Here is a 25,893-nt window from a genome sequence, read left to right on the forward strand (position 1 = left end):
CTTATTTTAAATGGCAATTGAGAGACATTCTTTATTGTCCCATAACTGACTCGGAAATAGAAAATATAAGTCCTATTGAGCTCACTATTTATTATTTTTAAAAAAGCATTGATTCAGTAGCACAAAATGCCACCTTAAAGCCTCTTTCCAACAAAGTATCTCCCAACCACACATCAAAGCTAATTCTTTTAACCACCAAATCTAATGGTCTTTCCTCAATCTTCATCCTTCTTGATCTCTTTGAAGCATTGTTGACCATTTTCTTTTCTTGGATACACTCCCATCTCTGGCTTTTGTGACACTGCCTTGCCTTATTCTTCTCTATCTGTGCCATTCCTTGTCAATTTCCTCTAATGGATCTTCATCTACATCACAAGTACTGGTGAACCCCAAAGTCGTACTAGGTCCTCTTCTCTCTTCTCAATATACTCTCTCATTTGGTGAGCTCTTCAGCTGCTATGGGTTCACTAATCTCTAAGCAGATGACTTCCAGATGTAGTTACCCAGCCCTATCTCTCTCCTGAGCTCCAGCCTCATATCACCAACTGCCTAGTAGATATTTCCAAATGGATGTTCCATAAGTCTCTCAAAATCAACATGTCCAAAACACAATTCAGTTATCTTTCCCTGCAAAACCACTCTTCTTTCTCACTTCCCTATTATTGTTGAGGGTACCACCATCCTTCCAGATATCCAAGTTCACAACCTCAGTGTTATTTTTGACTCTTCTCTCTTGCTTACCACTGACATTCAACCACTTGCTGAATCTTCTCTCAGAGGCAGCTAAGTGGTTCAGTGGATGGAGGCTTTGGCCTGAAGTCAGAAACTATGAATTCAAATCCACCCTTAGACACTTACTAGCTGTGTAACTCTGGGCAAGTCACTTAACCTCTTTCTGTCTCAGTTTTCTTCAACTTTAAAATGGGGATAATAATACCACCTACGTCCCAGGGTTGTTGTGATGACTAAGTGAAAAAATATCTGTAAAGAGCTTAGCACAGTATTTGGCACACAACAGGTGCTTAAGAAACGCCTGTTTTTTGCAGGGGAAGGTGGCCTAGCAATTCCAGATCTTAAATTGTATTATAAAGCAGCAATCATCAAAACTGCTTGGTACTGGCTAAGAAATAGGGAGGTGGATCAGTGGAATAGGTTAAATATGCAAGACACAGTAGTCCATGACTATAAAAATCTATTATTTGATCAACCCAAAGACCCCAGCTTCTGGGATAAGAACCCACTCTTTGAAAAGAACTGCTGGGAAAACTGGAAAAGAGTATGGCAGAAACTAGGCATAGACCCAAATCTCACACCATATGCCAAAATAAAGTCAAAATGGGTTCATGACTTAGATATGAAGACTGATACCATAAGTAAACTGGAAGAACAAGGAATAGTTTACCTATCAGATCTATGGAGAACAGAGGAATTCATGACCAAACAGGAGATAGAGAACATTACGAAAAGCAAAATAGATAATTTTGATTACATTAATTGAAAAGTTTTTGCACAAACAAAGCCAATGCAAACAAGATTAGAAGGAAGGTAGAAAATTGGGAAAGAATTTTTACAACCAGTCTCTGATAAGGGCCTCATTTCTAAAATATATAGAGAATTAAGACAAATTTATAAGACTACAAGCCATTCCCCAATTGATAAATGGTCAAAGGATATGAACAGACAGTTCTCAGATGAAGAAATTAAAGCCACCTATAGTCATATGAAAAAATACTCTAAATCATTATTGATCAGAAAAATGCAAATGAAAACAACTCTGAGGTACCACATCACACCTATGAGATTGGCCAACATGACAAAACAGGAAAAATGATAAATGTTGGAGAAGATGTGGGAAAATTGGAACACTAATGCATTGTTGGTGGAGTTGTGAAATGATCCAACCATTCTGAAGAACAATTTGGAACTATGCCCAAAGGGCTACAAAAATGTGCATACCCTTTGATCCAGCAATAGCACTTCTAGGGCTATATCCCAAAGAGATCATACAAATGGGAAAAGGACCCACATGTACAAAAATATTCATAGCAGCTCTTTTTGTGGTGGCAAAGAACTGGAAATTGAGAGGATGCCCATCAATTGGGGAATGGCTGAGCAAGTTGTGGTATATGAATATAATGGAATACTATTGTGCTATGAGAAATGATGAACAGCTGACTTCAGAAAAACCCAGAAAGACCCTGTATGGTCTGATGCTGAGTGAAGTGAGCAGAACCAAGAGAACGTTGTACACAATGATAGCCACACTGTGCGAAGACTAATATTGATAAACTTAACCTTCTCAGCAATACAAGGATCTAAGACATCCCCAGAGGCCTCGTAACAGAAAATGCCATCCACATCCAAAGAAAGAACTATGGAAGTTGAATTGCTATCATTTTTTTTCTCTTCTGTTGAGTTTTATTTCCGCTTTCGAATGGTTCCTCCTACTGGTTTTAATTGTTACTTACAACTTCACTAATGTGAAAATGTTTAATAGGAATGTAAATGTATAGCCTATATGAGATTGTGCACCATCTTGGGGAGGATGGTAGGGAGGAAGGGGGAGAAAAATTTTAAACTCAAAAGCAGATGGAAGTGATTGTTGATAAATCAAAATTTTTTTAAAAATTTTAAAAAATAAATATAATAAAAACAAATAAATAAATAAAATGCAATCTCCTCCTGTTGTTGCTTTTTCTTTTTTGTGGGAGGCAACTGGGGTTAAGTGACTTACCCAGGGTCACACAACTAATAACTGTCTGATGCTGGATTTGAACTCAGGTCCTCCTGACTCCAGGGCCAGTGCTCTGGCTTTGCCCCTACCTAGCTGCCCCTCTTGTTGATTCTTCTTTGTATTCCCAATACTGAGCACAGTGCCTAGCATACAGTAAGCACTTAATAAATGCTTGATTATTTGAGATGTCTTGAAAAATGTAAGCAATAACTTTATCCAGTGACTTCTACATCATAAACATCGTGTAAGGCACAAAACAGAGATATATGCTCACCATAGGTGTCTGCCACTTGGAGGCAAATCCAACATGAAGACCAAGTTATAGAAGGATTTCCCATATAGATAGTGAGGTCCTCCAGATTCTTCTGCTTGCAGAATGCACTAGCTACATTAAACCCCAAAACAAGGCAGAAATCTTTAACTACTTAAAAGAGTTTGGCCTGTTAACACAGGAAAAACCAAGTGAATGAAGAATGTCTATTCCCCAGATTATGAATGTCCTGTAGTAAGAATGACAACCTCTACAGCTTGTACATCAGTATGCATATGTACAACAGACATAAAACGGACGACTTGTGCCCATAATTAAACAAAAAGAGGGTAAAATAGATTGCCTTCAGGAAATTGCAAAGTTCCTTTATGGACCCCAAAGTGCTCCCAAAAAAGACGACTTATCTTGCTAATACCTAAATTCTACTAGCATTGCTGCATTACTAAAAGTCATGGAAGACTATAGCCTCTGAAGAATTAAAAATGAGTATCACACAGAGGGCAAAATAGAGGTACATGGAGGATGTGGGCAAGCTACAGCATATAATAGGGAACTTCAAAGAAGAAACAGAGTAAAGGATTTATTAGGGAAACAGATGAGGGAAAAAATGGGCCATTCAAGTGGTGGAGAGCAAGGACTAAGAGGTAGACAATCAGCCCAAGAGCCCTACCAGTATCCTCACAATGTCAGAAAAAGGTGAGAATGGCTCCCGTGGGTTCAGTGGAGTCTGATAAAACTGTAGGAGACAGAGACAAGAGTCACACAAGATTGGAAGGTGGGTATAGGCCGCAATCTGCCTCATCAGAGGGAACATCCAACTTGCTGAGAACCAAAAATCCACTTACAAAACAGTAGATTGCCTTTATCTAGTCATGCAGGTTCCTGCCCCTGGGCTTTTAAGTGTTTCACAAAGTGCTTCCTTCCCAGCAATCTGCAATCTCCAATTTACAGAATATAGCCCAAAGAAGGGAAGGAAGCTGCCTATAAGGAAGCCACCTAGTTACTGGCATCGAATACTGAGCTCTTATCCTGACTCCAATCCCAAAGTTCTTTCCACTCCTCACAGCTCCCTTTTATGATACATGTACATGGAAGAAATCAGATTCAAGGAGAACCTTTAACGCTTAATTTTGCTCAACCAAGTCAAATGCATTGTAACCAATCCTCCCCCACCAAAAATGTGTCCAATTCCTTCTCATTTTCATCAAGGATGCCTTTGATACTCATACAGATTATTTTCATAAATATCTTGGCATTCTAGATAAAGCACTAGTGTTATAGAAAGGAAGATCTGGATTTAATCCTACCTCAGGCACTTCTTAGGTGTGGGGTCCTGAGCAAGTTATCTAACTTCTCTGGGCTTCAGTTTCCTCACCTGTAAAATGAGGAAGCACTCTCAATAACCTCTAAGGTCCCTTCCAGCTTCAACTCTATACTGTGGCAATGGGGTACCTTCAATACTCATAGAGATAATTTTCGTAAATATCTTGTCATGGTAGTCAGAGCTCTGGTGGTGGCTTCAAATCCTACCTCAGACACTTACTAGCTGTGTGACTCTGACCCAGTCCCTTACAAATCTATGTTATATAACCTCAAATAGGGGATTCGCTGCTGCTAGACAATCCTACTATACCTTTCTTATCAACTCACTATCCCACTCTCCACAGTGGCTCTTTCAAACCTTCTCATTCCTCCTCAAACCTCCCATGGCTCCCCCTCTTTCCATCCTCTCACTTGAGAACCCTGCCTCATATTTTACAGAAAAAAATGGAGGCCATTTACTGTCCTTCTCCTCCCTTCTTCCTCATCTTCTTTCATTCAGAGGCCTTCTGCCACTATCTCCTCCACTCCTCTCACATGATGAAGTGGCCTTACTCCTTACCAAGGCTAACCCCTCTATAAGTTCAAGCGATTCCACTCCATCCTGTCTCCTCGATGGAACTGTTCCGCCATCCCCATTCTTTCACTTATATTTAATCTGTTGCTCTCTACTGGCAAATTTCCTACTGCCTATAAACAGGCCCATGTCTCTCCTATCCTAAAAAATTCCTCACTTGATCCTTTCACCCTTGCTATCCTCCTAGATCTCTTCTGCCTTTTGTAGTAAACTCCTTGAAAAGGCCATCTACAAGAAATGCCTGCACTTTCGTTCCTCTCACTCTCTTAACTCCTTACAATCTGGCTTCTGACCTTATCATTCCACCAAAACTGCTCTGTCCAAAGTTACTAATGATCTTAGTTGCAAAATTCAATGGCCTTTTCTCAATCCTCATTCTCCTTGACCTCTCTGAAGCCTTTAACACTGTTTTTTTTTTGGTTTTTTGGGGGGTTTTTTTTGTTAGACAGTTGGGGTTAAGTGACTTGCCCAGGGTCACACAGCTAGTAAGTGTCAAGTCTTTGGTCTGAGGCCAGATTTGAACTCAGGTCCTCCTGACTTCAGGGCCGGTTCTCTATCCACTGTGCCACCTAGCTGCCCCCTTTAACACTGTTGATCACCATCTCTTCCTTGATACTCTTCTCTCTAGGTTTTTGGGACAACACTCTCTCCTGGTGTTCCTATCCATCTGTTTCCCTATCTGACCACTCTTTGGTCTCCTTTTCAGGATCCTCCTCCAGATCATGCCCTCTAACTATAGGTGTCCCTCAGGGTTCTGTCCAGAGCCTTCTTCTCTTCTCCCTCTATAATACTTCACTAGTGATCTCATCCATTCCTGTGGATTTAATTACTATCTCTATGCTGATGATTCTCAAATCTACCTTTCCTGCCTCAATCTGACCTCCAATCTCCCATCTCCAAATGCCTTTCAAATATCTCAAAATGGATGTCCAGTAGACATCTCCAACTTAATATGTGCAAAACAGAACTTACTATCTTTCCCACTAAGCCTTCCTCCTACCTTTCCTATTATTATAGAGAGCAATGCCATCCTCCTAGGCCCTTAGGCTCACAACTTAGAAGTCATCCTGGATTCCTTACTATCTCTTACCACCCTATATCCAATATGTTGCCAAGGCCTGCCAATTTCACCTTTGCAACATCTCTCAAACATTTCCCCCTCTCTCTCCTCTGACACTGCCACCACTCAAGTGCAAGATTCTCATCCCCTCACGTCTTGATTACTGAAATAACCTGCTGGTGGATCTGCATGGCATGTAGTAGGTACTTAATAAATGTTTACTGACTGAATGATTGACAAGTCACTTAAAATAAGTCTCAGTTTCTTCACCTGTAAATGATAATAATAGCACCTATTTTATAGGGTTGTTGTAAAGATCAAATGAGATATTTGTAAACTATTTTGCAAACCTTAATAAAGCAAATATAAGTGTTAGCTATTATAGAGATGAAAAAGGAAACTTAAGGAGCTATAGTTGCTAATATTCGCTCTGTCTCCTAATTGAAAATCATACTAGTTGTGATTTTTTTTCCATCCATCTGGACTCTTCCTCTTAATTGGTCTCTCTGCTTTCTTCCAGTCTCTGTACTCTCCATCTATCCCACAAATAGCTGCCAAAATAATCTATCTAAGCTATAGACTAAGAAATCTCCATGCTCAAAAATGTTCAGAGGATCACTACTATCTCAAAGACAAAAATGACAAACTCCTTAGTCTGGCATTTAAGGCCATCTACAATCCAGCTCCAACCTACCTTTCTAGCCTTGGTCCACATTTGTCTCCTCTACATTCTACTCAAACTGGACTACTAACTGTTCCCCAAACTCAACATTCCATCTCATCTCTCTACACATTTGCTCATGACATTCTCCAGGCTTAGAATGGACTCCCTCAACTCCACGTGACTACATCCTTACCTTCTTAAAGGACAGCTAAGAGGTTACTTCCTTAAAGTATTCTCAGATTCCCCCCATCTACTAGAGCTCTTTCTCTGCCTAAATTATCTTATATTTATCCATCCATGTATCTTTTGTAACCCAGTAGAATGTAAGCTCCTTGAGGGCAAAGGCTGTTTCCTCTTTGTCTTTGAAATCCCTTCTTTGATATACGTTCAAAAAAAAAGCAATTCCTGAGCACCTTAAAAATTTCATCAAACCTCCTCCCACCCACAGCATGAATTTCTTCAGTGTATATTTGATCCAGTTCAACAATAATTCATAACATTATTTTCTCGAATGCTATTTTTTCTTTGCCAAAAAAAGTTTCTTCATAAGATACTGAGGGCTTAAAAAGCCTAAACGTGAACATTCCAGTAAAAATCACGTACTATCAAAATGCTAGCAAATCTATTCCATTTCATTCCTATTTGTTATCTTCTTTCCAACCTTATCTATAAAACTGTAGGGATGATTTGGATTAGTTAAATCTCATATCAGGTTTTCGGCAGGTTTATTTTCTCCTTCAATGCTTTCCATGATTCTGTGAGGATATTCTACATATTCTGATATTCAATGATTTTAATGCAAAAGTGGCAATAGGTAAGGATGGTGAGAAATATACTGGAAAGCATGGGTCAGAAAGGAGAAATGAAAGAAGCCAAGGACTTGTCAACTACAGAAGCCTCACACTTTTATATCCTGACTTTTCAAAAAAAAGAATCCTGCTGCTAATGGCAATCCTGACAGGAAATACTGAATATATCACCAAAAACAAAACAAAATTTAAAAAAAAACCCACCACAAAACCCTCATTTTGACAGGAAAAGACTTGTTACTGACACAAGTCATCAAAGAATCAGTTATCTATATATAATCAGATTAAAGGTCAGAATTAGTAAAAACTTAGAAGAAAAAAAGAGTGAGAAAAAGATTTGGTATGCAGGAACTTCTTTTGCTTCTCTTTGTATCCCCAGCACTTACCATAGTGCCTGGCACAGAGTGGACACTTAATAAATGCTTACTGACTGCCTATGCAAGTGAAAGAACGAAATCTTAAGGATACTTAAGAGACACACACACACACACACACACACACACACACCCAGGATACCTATCCTGCATGAACATAACAGTAGGTGACAAGCAGGCTTTTGCAAGCAATTATACTACAACAGAACACACATCTACCTACACAAGATCCTGCTCTACTTACTGTTTGTTGATTTTGAAACAGCATTTAACTCAGTAGAGTAAAAAAAACTCTCCTCCAACAAGATGTCTCCATTTATACGTCAAAACTACTCAAGATTCCTTGAAAAATATTACTGAAATAACTTTTTTCAACAACTTTCTGATCATTAATATCAGGCAAAGCATAAAACAGAGAGCTATATGCTCTTCAAAGGTGCTTAACACCATCCTAGAAGACATTCAGGAGGTCCAAATTGAAGCTGGTTTTATTAAGACCATCATCCAGATGCTCCTATTTGTGTATGACACTTCTCTGGCTTCATGAAGCAGCAAATCACTGCTGAGCCTCTTGGAAGAGATCTGGAACCTTCTGAATGAGCCTGGCTCAACAATGCACACATGAAAAGACCAAGCAGATAAAAGAATTGCTATTGACCAGACTATGACAGGAGTACAGGTTGAATTACCTTCAGAAAACCACAAAGTTTATTTAATGATAGAAGGCTTCTCCCAGAGACAAAGGTTTTTTTCCTTTTGTTTTGTTTTAAAATCAACAGTCTGCCAAGGCTGCTTTATAGCTGACAGATACAGAAGACAACAGTTTCTAAAGAACTGAAAATGAGCATCACATAGAAGATAATGGAGAGATACATTGTAGTTGTGAGTAGGTTGCAACATGTAACCAACACAGAACTTTGAGGATAATCAACAAAATGTGTACTAGAAAGAAAAGATGGGCTGGCCCTCTGGCACAGGTGAAGCAGAATAGTCATACAACCTGAATACTCCATTGCTATCTTTGGATATCAAGGGAAAGTGAGAAAGGCCTCCTAATGCAGATGTTGGATGGAGCCCCTGTGGCAAATCTGTGGGAGGACAAGAACATGAGTCTCACAGGACAGGAAGACATAGATTGATTGCAATATACATAACTGGAGGGAACATCCAAAGAGATCAAACCATAGATCCATTTGAATATTGAGTGTTCATAATTTTTAAATCATCCTTTTACATAATGGTCTGCAAGTCAGCTTATTTTCCAAACTCATACCTGAACAAGAAATTCCCTATAATACCTGACAAGTGGCCAGCCAGGTTCTGCAGTAAGACTTCCAATGACAGAGAACCCACAAATACCTAAGGCAGTCTACTTTGGGTTTGTCTAATTATTAGGAAGTTTTTCTTGACATCAAATCTAAATTTGTCATGTTGCACCTTCCACCCCACTGGGCCTACTTCTGCCCTGTGACACCAAGTACAATGAATCTCGTTCCTCTTGCTTAACAGCCTTTCAAAAACTGGAAGACAACTATCACAGTCCCTGCCAAATTTTATCTCCATTTCTCCAACATAAACATTTCCAGTTCTTCCAAGTAATCCTCATGTGACATGATCTAAAAGCCCTTAACCATTGTGGTCATCCTACTTCAGGCACATTCCAAATTAGCAATGTCTTTCCTAGAAGGTGTTGTTTAAACAACATTATATTCTCGATGTTTTGATGAGAGCAGAGTATATATAGCAGGACTACAAATCTCCCTAGTCCTGAACACTATGTTTCTCTTAAATCAGTCTACAACTGTATTAATTTTCTTGGCTGCTATGTAAGAGTAGAACTTCAAAAGATAAATAGTACATTTATTAAGCCCTTATTATGTACTGGGCACTGTGCTCAACACTATGCTAAGACAGTCTTAGCCCTCAAAGATTTACATTCTACATTCTTTTCCACCCTAATGGAGAAGACAACACAAAGGGGTATTGGAAAGCAGTTAGGGGACCCCTGGAGGCATGGTCTAGAGAAGGCTGGAAAGTGAGATGAAGACCTAGTAAGATAAGGTAAAAATTCATTTATCAGAGGACAAAGTAATTCCAAAGGTGGAGTCCAAGTATCCAGTTTGAAAGAAGATCTGATCGAAGGTGAGGTGGCACAGCCTGGAGAAGGGCAAAGAACATACCTCTAAGGGCTGTAACATTCAGGTGCAAAGCATAGTATAAACTTTAAAGTTCTCTTTATGTTATTATCACAAAGAGAAACTGTTAAGACATGCCTATTCATAATTATGTCCCTGAACCCAGGTAAAAAGACATACTTTCTAGCTTTTTATGTAGTCATTTATTATCATCTCTAGTTCTATGTTTACATCTACTGGACATCTCCTTTTGACCACCACTCCAACACCTCAAAGTAAACCAAACCATAAGCAAAGTGATCTCCCTGCTCTTTCTCTCTCTCAAAACTGTCCCCTCTCCTAACTTGCCCATTTCCATCGAGACGGTACCATTATTCTTTCATCTTTCCATCGCCTTCACCTTCTACATTCAAACGTTTTATTTGTTCTTCTAACTAGTCTCTGATCTTAGTGAAATGGCTCCCATGGCAGTAATTCTTCATGAAAACAGCATTCATAAACTATAGGTGGTAAACTGCTCCATAATCCACAAGCATTTAGACTCTTATATTTCTTCAACCCAAATTATACTTTTACTATCTTTTGCCAGCCTCCTTTGTGCCTAACTTCACACTGCAGTTACCATACATGAAAGCATATATTAACTTATTTTGGAAGATTTTCGCAGGTACTTTGTGGAATTTCTCTACTTTTTTATCCTCTGCAGCAGACGTGATGCAGAAGTTTAAATTCTCTTTTCAATGGTCTTTTTGCTTATACTCATCATAAATACTTCAAGGCAAAATGGCCAAGTATCTTCTGAAATTATTCTCCTTGTACTTGATTGTACTATGAAACCAATTCTTTTATTCAATTCTCCAAGAACCTGTGAACTGTTTTGTTTTCATTTACAGCAAGTTTATAAATATTGATGTAGTTCAGTTCCTCTGGAAATTCACCAACTCAGTGGGCACTGGATTAAGATCTCAAATTCAGAACAACAGCAGTTAAATTAATGTTTATAGATGGACCGACCTGCATGATTTTTGGCAGTCTATCCCTCCTTCTCACCACTCTTCACTATCATTGCAGCAACAGAAGTGACTACTTCCCACTGAGGGTTAACTTTACTTAAAATGTTTATCTAAATGTATAAAATCTAGAGATGTGCTAATTGCCAAGATGTCAATAACAAAGAGAAAGCAAATCTCCACAGATCTTCTAGTTTAACAACAGAATGGAGGATAGTCACAAGTTATAGGCACTTCTTTCCCCTATAATCTGAGGTACAAGCCATCACAAAATATGTCATCAATGTGGAACATAAAGTTTTCTGTGGACCTAAATTTCATCTTAAGGAACGAGACATTGCCAGCAACCCACAACAATCCAATTCTGAGCAAAACATGCTCAACTAGTAGAGAAGCCAGTTTCATTCACCTTCAGATCCATCTAGATCTGTGCTGAACGGAGAATAACTTCATATGCTAGGGGAGAAATCTACTCTTTGTGCCACCAAAGGTTAACACAGTCAAACTCAGAATCGGGGAAGTGAGGACTGGAACAAGAGAATAAAAATCACAGCTCCAGAGCTGGAAGGAACCTTAGAAGTCATCTAGTCTAACCTCTTCACTTTACTAAAACGGAAATTGAAGCCCACAGAGGTTAAATGAATTGTCCAATGTCATAGTGTATGAGCAGCAGAGCTGATGTTTCAACCCAGGGCCTCTATTTCCAAATGCAGCAGTCTTCCCACTGTGCCAGGTTGCTTCACAAAGATGGAGCAGAAGATACGATTTTTTTTTAAAGCAGAAAATGTGGAGGATGGGGGGAAAGTGAGTAACATCCACCAAGAAATACCAGAATAAGGTTCTTGAGCTAAAAGAGGAAGGCAAGAGGATAGAGAACTAAAGGGAAGGAATAAAGTATTGAATAAGAAACTTCGAGAACGGGGGACCAAAGGTTTAAGGTCAGAATCAAGGAATAAGTAAGGGGAAAGATAGAGAACTCAGGAAAAGGAAGGAGGGGACCAAAAAGAGAACTAAAGCTAAAGACGTCAGATGTGGCTCTCATAGGTAAGCTAGTCCTACCACTACCCCTCATTTTATGGATGAGGAAACTGAGGCACAGATCGAGAACTGAAAAAGAACCACAGAAGCCATCCAGTCCAACTCTCTTGGAAACAAGGAAATGAAAGTCCAAGAAGAAAAACTGACTAGCCCAAGGTCAAAAAGATAGTGTCGGTCGCAGGCTTCGAACTCCGACTGCAGAGCCACCGTTCTTTCACTGTGCCAGGGAAGTGAGCTACTGAAAATCGCATAGCAGTTTAATGGCAGAGCCAGGACTCGAACCCAGTCTTCTAACTCCGAATCCAGTGCTCTTTCTGCTGCATCTTAAAGTTGAGGAGAGGGTGGTGGTGGTGGTGGTGGAGTAAGAGGCCCCTGAAGGGTTGAGGAAACTGGACGAGCAGCCAGGACAAGCAGCTGGTGTGAGGATGGAGAAGCGGGCAGTGAAATGTTGGGGCTCGGGCAGGCACAGGGGGAGGGTGGGCCGCGGTTCAGAGGTCCCGGCTGGTGACGGCCGGGAAGGGGGCTGCGGGTGCCGCGGCCGCGGTACGCTAAGGGGCCGGCGGCCCGAGCGGGGCCCGAAGCCTGGGGAGGAGGGGGCGGGGAGAAGGCCGGCTGGGCCCACGAGAGGCTGGGACGAGCGCTGGGCGCCCGGGGCAGTAGTACCTCTCCGGAGCTGGACATGTTGCGGAGCCGAGGCCGCCGCGGCCGCCGCCCGCACGGCGAGTAGCCACCCGAGTCTGCAACGCCGGGGCCTTCCCCGAGCCGGGCCAGCGCCACTCAAACCCGGCGCGTCGGCTGCTCAACTGAGGGTCCTGGCGGCCGGGGGCGGGGCTGCCCCGCCACTTCCGTCGCAGGCCAGATGCGGTCACTTCCGGAAACTACTTCGGACCCCTGCGCAGTTCCTCGCGGTCGCCATCTTGAGTGAGGCAAGTAGGGCCACCTACCCCACCCTCTCTCTCCGAAACTATTCTTTCCTCCCCTTCCCCTGCTCCCAAACGAGAGCACACGTATACAAAATGCGCATGCGCACGCACATGTTGCTGGGTGCAACTTGTAGCTTCAAAGCCACGCTGGGGTTAAAGGGAGGAGCTAAAGCGGGACACTTGGATTTGCGAACCCACTAGCTGTCAAAAGAGACCTCAGTCTCCTCGTCACAAAATGGAGAGAAGGTGCTAACGCATCTTTTAGTTGGGTGACCTTGCCAAGTCCCTCAGCCAGAGCCTGTTTCTTCAGTTCCTACATTATCAATCAACCAATAAACATTTATTAAGCACCTGTCCAGTGCCAGGCACCATGCTAGGCGCTGGGGCTACAAAGACAAAAATTACAGAATGCCTGCCCTTAAGGAGGTTACATCTTATAGAGGGAGATAACATCCCATGTATAAGTATATAGAAAATAGGGTAATTTAGGTAAGTAGCACTGACAGCTGGGAGAGTCAGTAAAGTCCTCATGGAGGCTTGGTGTTGGAAGTGAGCTATGGAGGGTTCTAATACATGATATTTAGCATGTAAATTCCCACTCTCCAAGGCTTTAGTTTCTCCACTGGTAAAAATGGGGGTGGGGGTGGAGAGGAGGGTTAGAATATATCGGTTTTTTGTGTGTGCCGTGCTAATTCCTTCTCTCAGATCCCGTAAAATAAGGAAGGTAACACTTGCAAAAGTCCTTCTCCAACGACTTTGCCAGCAGAGGGAGGTCAAGCTATAGGCAGGACATGGCTGAATGGACTTACTATCTGTTGTACCCTTCCTCCAAAAATTATCCTGGATAAATTCAGAGCTGCACTTCTCAAACGCTGTCTACTGAGGCACAGATGAAATTACTGTTTATCCCTTAAAATCTGGATCCTTAAATTACTGAAGGAAATTATGCTACTAACATTCAATGAAACAGTATATATAAAGCACTTTATAAATGTTGTGAGAGATGATCTCTCAGAAGTGAAGCCTCCTCAAAGGGTCATTAGTTCTTGTTAATGGTTCTGGTATTGTTGCTTTTGAGTGGTACATGTGTACCAACACTAAGTGAAGACCACTCAGAATGCAAGACCTACTCCTCTAGCTTTCTCCCTCTCCTACTCTTGGATAGTGTTAGCAGAAATTCCTGAGACATGGGAGCATCCTGTCTATCTGGTCCTCTAGCTGGTTGTATGACCTTGGGCTGCTGAAACTGTGAGGCCCTGAAAAGGGGAACGTGCTAACATAATTTCTATACCTCTTTGTTCTCTCTGTTGCTTGGGGTAGTTTTTACACGAAGAGATTGTATACCTGAGGCTCAGTCAATGAGCCGCCGACGGGAAGGGGGTTAGGGTGGGCTGCTACGTTGGGGTCTATGTAATCTTGCCTTGAACAAAGAGCCCTCGGAACTCTCGGGGCAGCTGAGGCAGCATGAAGGTGCACTTTCTCGAGAAAGTCAATGAAGAGATCTCTCCTTTTGCAAACTTTTGTCAAGACTGCTTTTTTTAACTGAGTGAAACAATGTAAACAATGTGAAATCTCTCAGATGGACTGAGTGTAGCAATTTCTTAGACTGTTACAAACTCAAGGTTGGTTACACTAGCCTCAACAGGCCTAAGTTTCAGGTTCCTAGAAAACACATGATTTGAACTGTTACATCAGAATTAGGTAATGGCTAATTACTAAAAAGGATAAAATAGCTAGGATTGGTAGTATTATAATGAGATTCCTTGTTTCTGGGGTAGATTTTCGAGTTTTAGATTGTAAGGCTGAAATTCCTGTCCAATGGGATTCAAAGCCAGTGGTGGGTGGGTATCTCTGTGTTATGGCTATATAACCTTTGTCCTGGCCTTTGTGCCTTGCCTCACTTTGCTCGGACTGCCGGACGAAGCAGACTCCCGCTTCTCATGAGAACGTAATAAATCTTTCACTTTATTCCTAGAAAATCTCTGAGTGTTATTTTTGGGTGACTGTAGCACACAATGTTGCTTTCCTAATATCATCCTACTTTTCAGGGGAAGGCACATACCTCAGGTAACATAGATAAGCACTTAAAAATAATAATAGCTAACATTTTATAGCACCTACTATGTTCCAGGTGCCTTATAAATCCTAGGTGTTCTTGTTATCTCTATTTTATACTTGGGGAAACTGAGGCAAACAGCTGTTAAATGATTTGCCCACGGCCACACAGCTAGTCGAGCAGCTAGGTGGTAAAATGGATAGAGCACTGAGTTTAGAATCATAAAGACTCCTCTTCATGAGTTCAAATGTGGCCTCAGACACTTACTAGCTGTGTGATCCTGAGCAAGTCACTTAATCTTGTTTGCCTCAATTCCTCATTTATAAAATGAGCTGGAAAAGGAAATGGCAAACCACTCCAGTATCTTTGCCAAGAAAACCTCAAATGGGGTCACAAAGAGTTAGACATGACAAAAAAAACTACTTAACAAAAACACAACTAGTAAGTATCTGAGACTGGATTTGAACTCAAATCTTCCAGCTTCCAGACCCAATACTCTAAATGTTGCACTTACCTCCTCCAAATCTACACAGGCCAATCAAAATCAAGTTGGAAAGTGAACTCAGCCTGGAAAAGGGCCAATTGACATAAGTCAAGGCACTTTCCACCATACCACACTGCTTCTTAGAGGAGAACTGAGACCTTCTCTAGTTAGCTTTATGGTGAAACTCATAAAAAATGCCATGGAGAGTTCCTCAAAAAGTAAGTCCTCACGTCACTTCCTATTCCCCACTCCCCCTATCCTGCCAAATATATATACATATATTTTTTTTTCACGTGACATATCTCCAATATGAAAGCCAGTTTATTCACAGTTACTTAGCATTTAGCCTGCTGCTCTTGCTCAAATTAGGATGAAGATTTAGGTTCCAAAACCATTGTGTTCAGTAATGGCAACATTGTGCAATGATCAACTCTGATAGACTTACCTCTTCTCAGCAATGCAATGATCTAAGACAATTCCAAAAGACTCATGATGGAAAATGCTATCCACATCCAGTGAAAGAACTATGGAGTCTGAATGCAGATCAAAGCATACTATTCTCTCTTTTTTGTTGGTGTTTTTTTCTTTCTTGTGGTTTTTCCCTTGTTCTGATCCTTCTTTCACAACATGACTAATGTGGAAATGTTTAACATGATTGCACATATATAGCCTATATCAGATTATACGCCATCTTGTGGAGGGGGAGAGGAAGGAGAGATGAAAAAATTTGGAATTCAAACTCTTGTAAAAGTGAATGTTGAAAACTATCTTTGCACGTAATAGGAAAAAATAAAATACTATTAAGTGGAAAATAAATAAAAATAATCTTATAAAGTGAATACTGAAAACAATTTTTAAAAAAAATCTTATTTTGGGGTCAGATCAGATAAGCAGGACTAATAATTGCTTTCCCAGCAAGAACTTAGTTATATTATCTATGAATTCAGCAGTTCAGCAAAAAATAGTGGAAAGGTTGAAGGGGTAGAATTCAAAGATTAATAATAAGAGCCAGCATTTACATAATTTATATGTTATCTTCTTTGATCCTATACTGTGAGATAAGTGCTATTTTATCATCCCATCTTACAGGTAAGGAAACTGGGGTGCTGATGTTAAGTGATTTGTCCAGAGTCACATAACTAATAAGTGTAAGTATTTAAAGGCAGTATTTAAACTCAGGTCTTCCTGATTCCAGGTCTAGCTCTCTATCCATGGTACCACATAGTTGTCGACATACATAGATCAGCCTTCAAGGTAACTTAACAATTATTTGGGTAGCTAAGACAGAAAAATGCCCAAGCAAGTATGATACAAATTTTGTTGTTGCTCTTCAGTCATTTCAGTCACGTCCAACTCTTTGTGACCCCATTTAGGGTTTTTGTGGCAAAGATATTAGAGTAGTTAGCCATTTTCTTCTCCAGCCCATTTTGCAGGTGAGGAACTGAACAGGGTTAAGTGATTTGCCCAGAATCACAAATCGAGTCAGTGTCTGAGGCCAGACTTGAGCTCAGGAAGATGAGTCTTCCTGACTTCAGGCCTAGTACCCTATCCACTGAGCCAACCTGGCTGCCCTTCATGATGCAAATTAGAATGGGATAAATCCCTTTATAGATAAGGTACATAGAAGTGATGCAGAAGGGCCAGAGGAATTAGGGAAGCAGGAAGTAAGGAAGGAAAGGACAGATGGATGTAAACTGGGTCTTAAAGGCCAAGCAAGGTTTTAACAGAGAGAAAAAAAGATGCCTTTCTAATAATCACAGACAGGTAGTTGTGTCTCAAACTACCTTCTATAGCCGTTTGGTTTACTGTAGGAAGTCCAGCTCTCACATTTCCAGCACCAATAGACCCTCTTTTAGACCAAGTTCACTTTCCATTTGATTTTGACTGGCCTATTTGCAGATTTGGAGGTGAAAATAAAAGTCTCATAGTGCTGGGAACAAAATATGTAATGAACTTAATACGTAATTACTGCTACCTTGATTAATAAGTGTTTGTTAAATGAATGAATGAATGAATGAGTGAGTGAGTGAATAATCTGATTATTAGTAATTTTGAAAAAGAGTTCGATGGGGAGATTGAAACTAAGGATAAAATGCAATGTAGCCACTGGGCCTTAGAGTACTCTGATAGGTCCTTGCAACCTGATCATTAATAATGGTAGAATCAAAGGAACATTCCTACTCTACCTGGAAACATAAGACCTACAGTTAGTTCCCTCCTCATCCCTACCCTAGAGAAACAGAGAAAAAGAACATAGAGGTAGCTGGTAGTACAGTGGATGGAGTGCTGATCCTGAAAGACCTGAGTTCAAATTTCGCCTCAAATATTTATTAGCTGTGTGACCCTGGGCAAATCACTTAAGCTTTGTCTGCCTCAGTTTCCTCAGCTGTAAAATGGGGATAATAACAGCATCTACCCTCACAGGGTTGTTATGAGGATCAAATGAAATAACACTTGAAAAAAGTGCTTAGTATAATGCCTGACACATAGTAGGTGCTATATAAGTGATTTTTCTTTTTAAAAAGAGCAAGTTATGCAAATTTTAAAGCATCAGTCCAGACCCATGATTTGCCAATGAAGAAATTTCTTCTACCAATGCAGATATCCTACAGCTTATTGTCAATGGTAGACCTAGGTTGAAGCTCAGCCCCTGACACCCACTGACTGAGTCTGGCTGAGGCTCTGATACAGTGTTCCTTCATCTGGAGAGTTCCCTGTATCGATTAAACCACAGATCCAGTCCCTATCCTTGTTATTATAATAGCTCCAGAAGTTCTCGACAGAACATTGGAATTTAATAGAAAGGATGAGGCATGTTTACTGGTAACTAGAATAAAAGTACAAAGAAGAGGTCCAGGTAAAGTGAAGCAGATCACGTTCAGCTGGCTGGGGAAGGTGAAGAGAAGAATTGGTGGATAACATGGCACATAAACTAAGTCTGAAAGGAAGTAAATTAAATAAGCATTGATTAAGCATCTACTGTATGCCAAGCACTGTGCTAAGCCCTTTACAAATATCTCCTTTGACTTGTCCTCATGACAATCCTGGGAAGTATGTGCTATTATTATCCCCATTTTACATTTGAGGAAACTGAGGCAGGTAGAGGTTAAGTAACTTGTCTAGGGTAACACAGATAGTAAGGTAGCATTTGAACTCAGGGCTTCCTGACTGCAGACCCAGCAGTCTATAAACTACCAGCTAGCTGTCTCTAAACAGCTCTGTCTTGAAGGAACAGAAAGATCTGAGGAACACAAGGAAGAGACTGAGGTCAGGGGTTCTTAACATGAGGTCCATGAGCTTTTTTTTTAATAGCTATTTTGATTAAATGTAGTTCAATATCGTTGGTTTCCTTTGTATTTTATTTGTATTCCTATGTATTTTATTTTACTCATTTAAAAACATTCTGAAAAGGGATCTATAGCCTCCACAAGGCTGCCAGAGGGATCCATGACACAAAATAGGTTAAGGACCCATGCACTGGAGTAGAAGCAACCAAAAATCCAGAAAAGGAGAGAGCAGAGTAAAAACATACAGCCCACAAAAGGAGTCATGTGGGATGCTGATGTGAAGTTGTTTCAGTCATGCCTGACTCTTCATGACCTCATCTGGGGTTTTCTTGGCAAAGATACTGGAATGGTTTGCCATTTCCTTTTCCAGCTCATCTTTTACAGATGAGGAAACTGAGGCAAGCAGGGTAAAGTGACTTGCCCAGGGTCGTATAGCTAGTGTCTGAAGCCAGATTTGAACTCAGGAAGATGAATCTACCTGATTCCAAGCCCAATGCTCTATATCCCCCTCGTGGGATGCATACACCCTACTTTTCTACCACTATTTCTAAATATGACCAGCACTTTCACCTGGCCTCACATACCAATGCTTTGGCTTACCTCCATAATTACTTCCCTTACATGCAAATCTTTCTTCCTGATTGAAGAAATCTCTATCTTCTAAATCCCCTTAACCCCTTATAGCTATCTGTTTCTTGGCATTTATAGCAAACTCTTTTATAACATTGCATGTTAGTGCCTTACCTCTAAGATTATCTCATATGTTTTGTGTGTACATAGTTGTTTGCATGTTGTCTCCTGACCCCCTCATTAAATTATGAGCTCCTTGAAAGCAAATTCTCCTTTTGCCTTTCTTTGTATCCCCAATGCTTAGAACAATACCAGGCATATAACAGGTGCCTAATAAATGCTTGTTGACATATTTTCCTAATCTTTTCTACTAGAAAATTAAATTATTAAATAGTGATCTTCTTGAAGGCAGACTATTTTTGCCTTCCTTTGTAACCCCAATGCTTAGAACAGTACCAGGCATAGGGTAGGTGCTTAAAACTGCCTCTTGACATGTTCTCCTAATCTTTTCTACTAGCTCTGAAGCTCTTTGAGGGCAGAGATAAATGTCCTAAAAACTTTGGATCTCTCACAGATTTCTCTACGTAGAAGGTATTGAATAAATGCTTGTTGATCAGTGGATGAATAAGAAGGCTAAAGGGAATATTGATAACTTCCTTGTTACTGTAAAAAGCCACCCCCCAACCATCCTGCCAGTCATCAGATGGCATCAATGTCTTGACTCACTCTCTCTCATCCCACATATCTAATCCTTTGCCAAATCTTGCCATATCTTTCTCTACATAGCCTTGTCTCTCCTTTCACACAGCTGCCACCCTCTTCCAAGTCCTCATCACCTCTTCCCTGGACTGTATAACCATATATAGTGTTCTGCTTGGGCTACCTAACTCAGCTCTCTCCCCACTCTGATCTTTCCTCCATTCAGCTGCCAAAATGATTTCCCTAAAACATGGATCTGAACATGTCACACACACCCCTTCTCAAACTCCAATGGCTTTCCCTATTGCCTCAAGGATCAAATATAAAGATCTCTGCTTGGCATTTAAAAGGTTTTCACGACATGGCCACTTTCTATGTTTCAGAAGAGCACTGTATTCAACGACAGAAGACCTGGGTTCAAATATCGGTTCTGATATTAGCTCTCTGAGTTTATCTCCTTACTGTAAAATGGGAATAACATTCTTTTTTATAATCTACTTTTTTTTTTGGTTGTTGTGAGAGCCATATTTTGTAAATGCAAGTACTCTCTTTTATTTTAAAATTAAATTTTCTTTTGTTACATTAGTACTTTCTGAATATTATTCAGAAATAATTATTTTTTCTATTATTATTGTGTATACTATTGGGAAAACAGAGATAGGAGCAGAGAGACAAGAGAACCAGAAAGAGTTGAAAGATAGGCTCCAGGGGGCAGCTAGGTGGTGCAGTGGATAGAGCACAGACTCTGGAGTCAGGAGGAACTGGGTTCAAATCTGGCCTCAGACTCTTGATACTTATTAGCGGTGTGACCCAGGGCAAGTCACTTAATCCCAATTGCCCAGCCCAAAAAAAAAAAAGACATGTTCCAGATAAAATGTGAAATAGAAGGATCCAGTCAGCAAAGATGAGAAGAATCAGTTTCCAGGTAACAGTGACTGGAGCTTTGATCTAGATATCCACAGTAGAGACAGGGCAAATAGTGGCCAGAATTATAGTTTGAGTGTTAGTGTGGCATAATGTATAGACCTAAAGCCAGGAAGATGTGAGTTCAAAATCCCCCTTGAGACATTTGCTAGCCACATAACTCTATGTCAGCTAATCTTTCTAAGCTTCAGCTTCCTCATCTGTAAATTGAGGATAATAACAGCACCTGCCTCACGGGGCTGCTAAGAGCATCTACTGAAAAAGTATGTTTGTAAAGCACTTTGCAAACCTCAAAGTGTTCTATAAGTGTGAGCCACTGCTCACACTTAAATAGTTCTTACAATTGATAATTTAGTTTCTTCTCCAGTAATTGTGTATCATCTGGGAAAGGGTAGTATGTACTAGATTTACTTACCTGTGAACATGGTGTATCCTCATATATATAAGGTCCTCAAGGAGGGGAGGGACTTTCTCACTTTTATATTTATATCTTCAGGGCCTACCACAGTGTGTGGCACATTGTACATGCGTTGTGACTACTTGTTGTAAAAAAAAAAGAAAAAACAATAACTTTGAATTGTTTTTATAATATCCAAGCTTGAACATGAAGAAGAGATGTGAGAACGTACCTCTTCTCTTGTTAGGGGACTCTGTGGGTGGAGCACCACCGATGATGTCACACTGCCTGGGTTATGAAGAAGCAGAGGATTATTTGGTTTGACAGTTGCATAGTTCGGCTCAATGGTTTTTTCCCCATTGAGAGGAAATGAAGGAGATATAAAAAGAGAAGAGGATAAAGTTAAAAATAAAAATGCTCATTAGTCCCTTGGTTGCTTCCAGAGATCAGGCCTTATAGCCACCCTCTGAGGCAAATGGTTCAAGTAACACCATTTTTAGTACAGAAAACCTGAGGCTCAGGTGATACCATTCATCCATTCACAAGGCTCTTAAAATGATAGACACACCAGGGCAAACACAGTTCCCCCTAAAATAGTAATTGAGGTAATGGCTTCTTGACCAGCAAGATTAGTCTCTATTTACTTTACATTTTTATGGAGATGTTTCCAAAAGATGAATGTCAACTGAGGGATTAAACTATGGGAAATGGATGTTTTTCCCTTAGACAAAGCATTTCTCTTCTTAGGTCCTCTTCCGTAAGATGAAAAGTGGACTAAGTGACCCTTAGAGTCCTTGCCAGTTTAAACTATGGTTATCCCAGAATAATGCTAGAATAAAAGTGGCCTCTATAACCCCAAACTCTTTTATCTGGCTTTGGAACACATTGACCTGTTGTTGTTTTCTGGAAGTCATTCATAATGATGTTCTCCCTTTTTAAAAAGTAGTTCTTGAGACTTGGGTTCCATCTGTGTTCCCATCAACTAAGAGAAGGCCTGAGAATCTGGCTCTGCCACTCACTAGGTTATGTGAAACTCAGGCAAGCCACATCTATCCCCTTCTACGGGCCTGTCTCATATTACTTGTACTACTTGCTTCACTGGCAGCTAGGTGGCGCAGTGGATATAGCACTGGGCCTGGAGTCAGGAAGGTGTGAGTGAGCTCAAATCCTGCCTGAGACATTTACTAGCTGTGTGACTCTGGGCAAGTTAATTAACCTTGTGTTCCTCAGTTTCTTCATCTGTAAAATGAGCTGGAGAAAGAAATGCACAACTGTTCCATTTTCTTTGCCAAGAAAACTCCAAATGGGGTCGAGGGCAGGAAAGAGTCGACAAGACTGAAGTGACTAAACAATATCTTGCTTGACAGTGTGATTGGGAGACAGCTAGGCGGCGCAGTGGATAGAGCACCTGCCCTGAAGTCAGGAGGACCTGAGTTCAAATCCGACCTTAGACCAAACACTTGACACTTACTAGCTGTGTCACCCTGGGCAAGTCACTTAACCCCAATTGCCTAAAAACAAAAACAAACAAACACAGTGTGATTGGGAGGCCAAGTGCTCTGTGAACTTTAAGAGATGAAATGGAAAGTTGAGATACTGCAATCTCATCTACTTTATGTACGTGTCCCAGAAGTGAGCTGAGCAATGGGAGAATCTAGCAGGGGGACTAATAATTTCTTGAAAATATTTAACAAAAAAAATTGTTTGCCCTCTCAATGGGCAGAGGAGAGGCTGGAGGAAGAGAATTTGGAACTCAAGAGAATTTTTAAAAAATTAATGTTTGAAAAAAAAGAAAGCACATAAAATAACGTGGCTTAGAACTGACTGGTCTTTATTTGAATACATACGTATAGGATTAATAGATTTTGAACTGGAAAAGACTTACAAGGCTCTTACATAATGACATCCCTCTCACTTTCCTGAGGAAACCAAGCCTCAAGGAACTAGGGTGATCTTGCTCCAGATTGCACAGGTCTGAGTCAGGGCTTGAACCCATCTGGGTCTTCCCAATGCTAGGGCCAGTGCCCTAACCATTATGCAACACTACCTATGCTTACATATCCACTTACAAGTTCTTGAAACTTAAAATAAGAGGGAGTTTGACTCATAGGATGATTTAGGGGCATTTTTCTTTGCTTTAGGAAGTAAGGAATCTCCTATAAAATCATCAGTTATTATTGCTCCTTAACCATAGGTATGCATGGCTAATATGGAAATATATTTTGCATGAAAAAAACGGAATTGAGAGTTTTGTTTCCTCTTTCTGATAGTTTTAATTTTTACTTGCATCACTAATGTGAAAATGTTTAATACGAATGTAAATGTATAGTCTATATGAGATTGTGCACCATCTTGGGGACGGTGGTGGGGAGGAAGGAGGAAGAAAAATTTTAAACTCAAAAACACATGGAAGTGATTATTGATAAATCAAAATAAATAAAAAAATGGAACTGAAAAATGTTTAACAAAATATCAACACAATACACCTTTTTAAAAAAACACCCACCAATGATTGCAAATACTGCTCAGCTAACACAGAAATTGTTTGCAAAGCAGGGTACAGATAATATCCTGCTTTAGCCAAAACAAACAAAAAAAAAACCCCACCAAAACTATAAGCATGCATGCAGGAAGCAGGGAAGAATAGGGACAGCAGAAGAAATATTTTCTAAGTTTCACATTGTTGGATAAAGTGAGAATAGCCAAATTCCAAGCCACAATTTGATACCACCTTTTATCTACATTTGCTGTCTTCTTGCAAAGAACTCAGCCCTGCCTGGTCCCACATCTAGGTTTGGGCCCTGAGGCAAAGAGGAAGTGGCCATGTCTGGTCCTTCAGAAGGAAGTTTCTCTCTTCCTTAAAAGAGATGGAGGTTGAGAAGGTGAGAGAGAGGAGGGTGGGCCAAGAATGTGGCATACCACAGGGTCATCTGTAGTTAGCTTGTCATTTGGTTTTGCTGTTATTTTTATAAGGGATGGCTTATTTGGAGGGTGATACAGCAAATGATGGCTCCAGAATCAGAACTCCTTAGCTTCTGATGCTCTGTACTTTGTGAACTTGGGGCAAGTCCTTGACCTCCCTGTTCAACTGTAAAATGAGGTTTGGACTAAAATAGATGGCCTGCAGTCTCTTCTGGCCTACAACCTCTATAATCTTTTGTGAACATTGATAAATGTGAATTTTAAAAATCAATCTCATTTCATAACAAGTCAGCCCACCAGGGTGACTGATTTACTGCCCTAAAGCCAAGTCAATAAGAAAAAAACACAAGTTTAGAGCTGTGAAGGACCAAGGAAATCCCAGTGCCCTTATAGAATAAAGCCAGGGAGACAAAGCAATTTGTCTGGGTGCTTATTGATTTTCATTACAAAAATCTTCTTTCTTCCTCCTTCAAGATAAACAAGAGCTGATGCAGAGCTCCAAAATCCATCCTCAAAAAGTACAGTGCATGGCATACGGGATGGGACACTGGACTTGGAATTGAGACTCAAATTCAAATCTTACCTTGGGATCTCACTACCTATGGAAGCCTAAGTTACTTAAGCCTGTAAGATCCCTTCCAGGTGTATGATCATTACCTTCCCATCCTGTCCTTCCCCAAATGGATGTCCGTGGCACATAGCTCTCAAGGTGGTAGTTAACCAACCCTTACAGATTCATCAGAACAAATGTCCACAACCTGGTACTTCCTAAAAATTCTCTCATGCTTGGATTTATGTTAAGATGACATTCTTAGAGGGCTAGTGAAAACCTGGCTGCCCCCTCCCCACAGGTAGGTGGGTACCAATCGCCTACCCAAACTCCCTTCCCTTCCCCATTCAATGACTCAAAAGGTGTCATAGTAATTAGACAGCTCACAAGCACTTTGAAAGGATTTCATCTTTTTGCTTCTAATTATTCTTTATCACTAATGCTTAGTAAGGCAAGCTCTTGCCTTAGCTCATTAATCATTACCAATTTAAATGTAATGTCAAACTTAAGAGGACCAATATTACCGATGATTATGGTTACCAGTGGCAAAAGGGGAGTGGTACGGGCACAGCTTGAGATGCTGTCAGTAAGACACGGTTCAAACCCTTGCTATATTACTTGTACTTTATTTTTTTTCCTATAAAAAAGAAAAGGACAGTAGGAAGGGGGTGGGGTGGACTGAGACAGGTCTCAGGTTCCTTGAAAGATCCAATGCTTTCTGCTTAAGCTATTGAAGACTATTTTCCTCAGCCCTTTCAGCGGGGAGCAAGCTTGTGAAGATTTAGAAGGAAAAATAGACCAGGCATCTGATGGCTTGACTGATAATTGCTGACCATTTTCTACTCAAGGCTGCCTAGATGGCTCCTGAATCTTTACTACCTAACCCCATTAAGTGTTCTACCACCAGGTACATTTGGGGTAGATTAAAAAAAAAAAACACCTTAGAAAATTTTAGAAAAAAATTGGGTAAACTATGAGCCAAAATTTTCCCATTCAACTGAAAAAGCAAGCTGGTTTGGCTTATCTAGCCAAAACTGAAATTACAAATGAGAAAGACATGCAAAGCACATTAACACAACTGGCCAAAAG

General features: G+C 40.5%; 1 protein-coding gene across 5 annotated transcripts in view; it reads right to left on the reverse strand.

The window, feature by feature from the left end:
* FBXL18 (F-box and leucine rich repeat protein 18) overlaps positions 1 to 12,825 on the reverse strand; it is a 125,234-nt gene extending 112,409 nt beyond the window's left edge. For all 5 annotated transcript variants that reach the window (XR_013486042.1, XR_013486045.1, XR_013486043.1 and 2 more), the window contains exon 1: positions 12,656 to 12,825. Coding sequence is in view for 1 of the 5 variants with exons in the window: in XM_021008587.2 (XP_020864246.1) it covers positions 12,656 to 12,673 (18 nt within the window). In the remaining 4 variants the exon portion in view is untranslated. The remainder of the gene's footprint in view (positions 1 to 12,655) is intronic.
* Positions 12,826 to 25,893: the final 13,068 nt, after the last annotated feature.

This window comes from Phascolarctos cinereus, unplaced genomic scaffold, assembly GCF_003287225.1.
Source record: "Phascolarctos cinereus isolate Bilbo 61053 unplaced genomic scaffold, phaCin_HiC Scaffold_4;HRSCAF=312, whole genome shotgun sequence".
In the NCBI taxonomy this organism is placed as follows: domain Eukaryota; kingdom Metazoa; phylum Chordata; class Mammalia; order Diprotodontia; family Phascolarctidae; genus Phascolarctos; species Phascolarctos cinereus.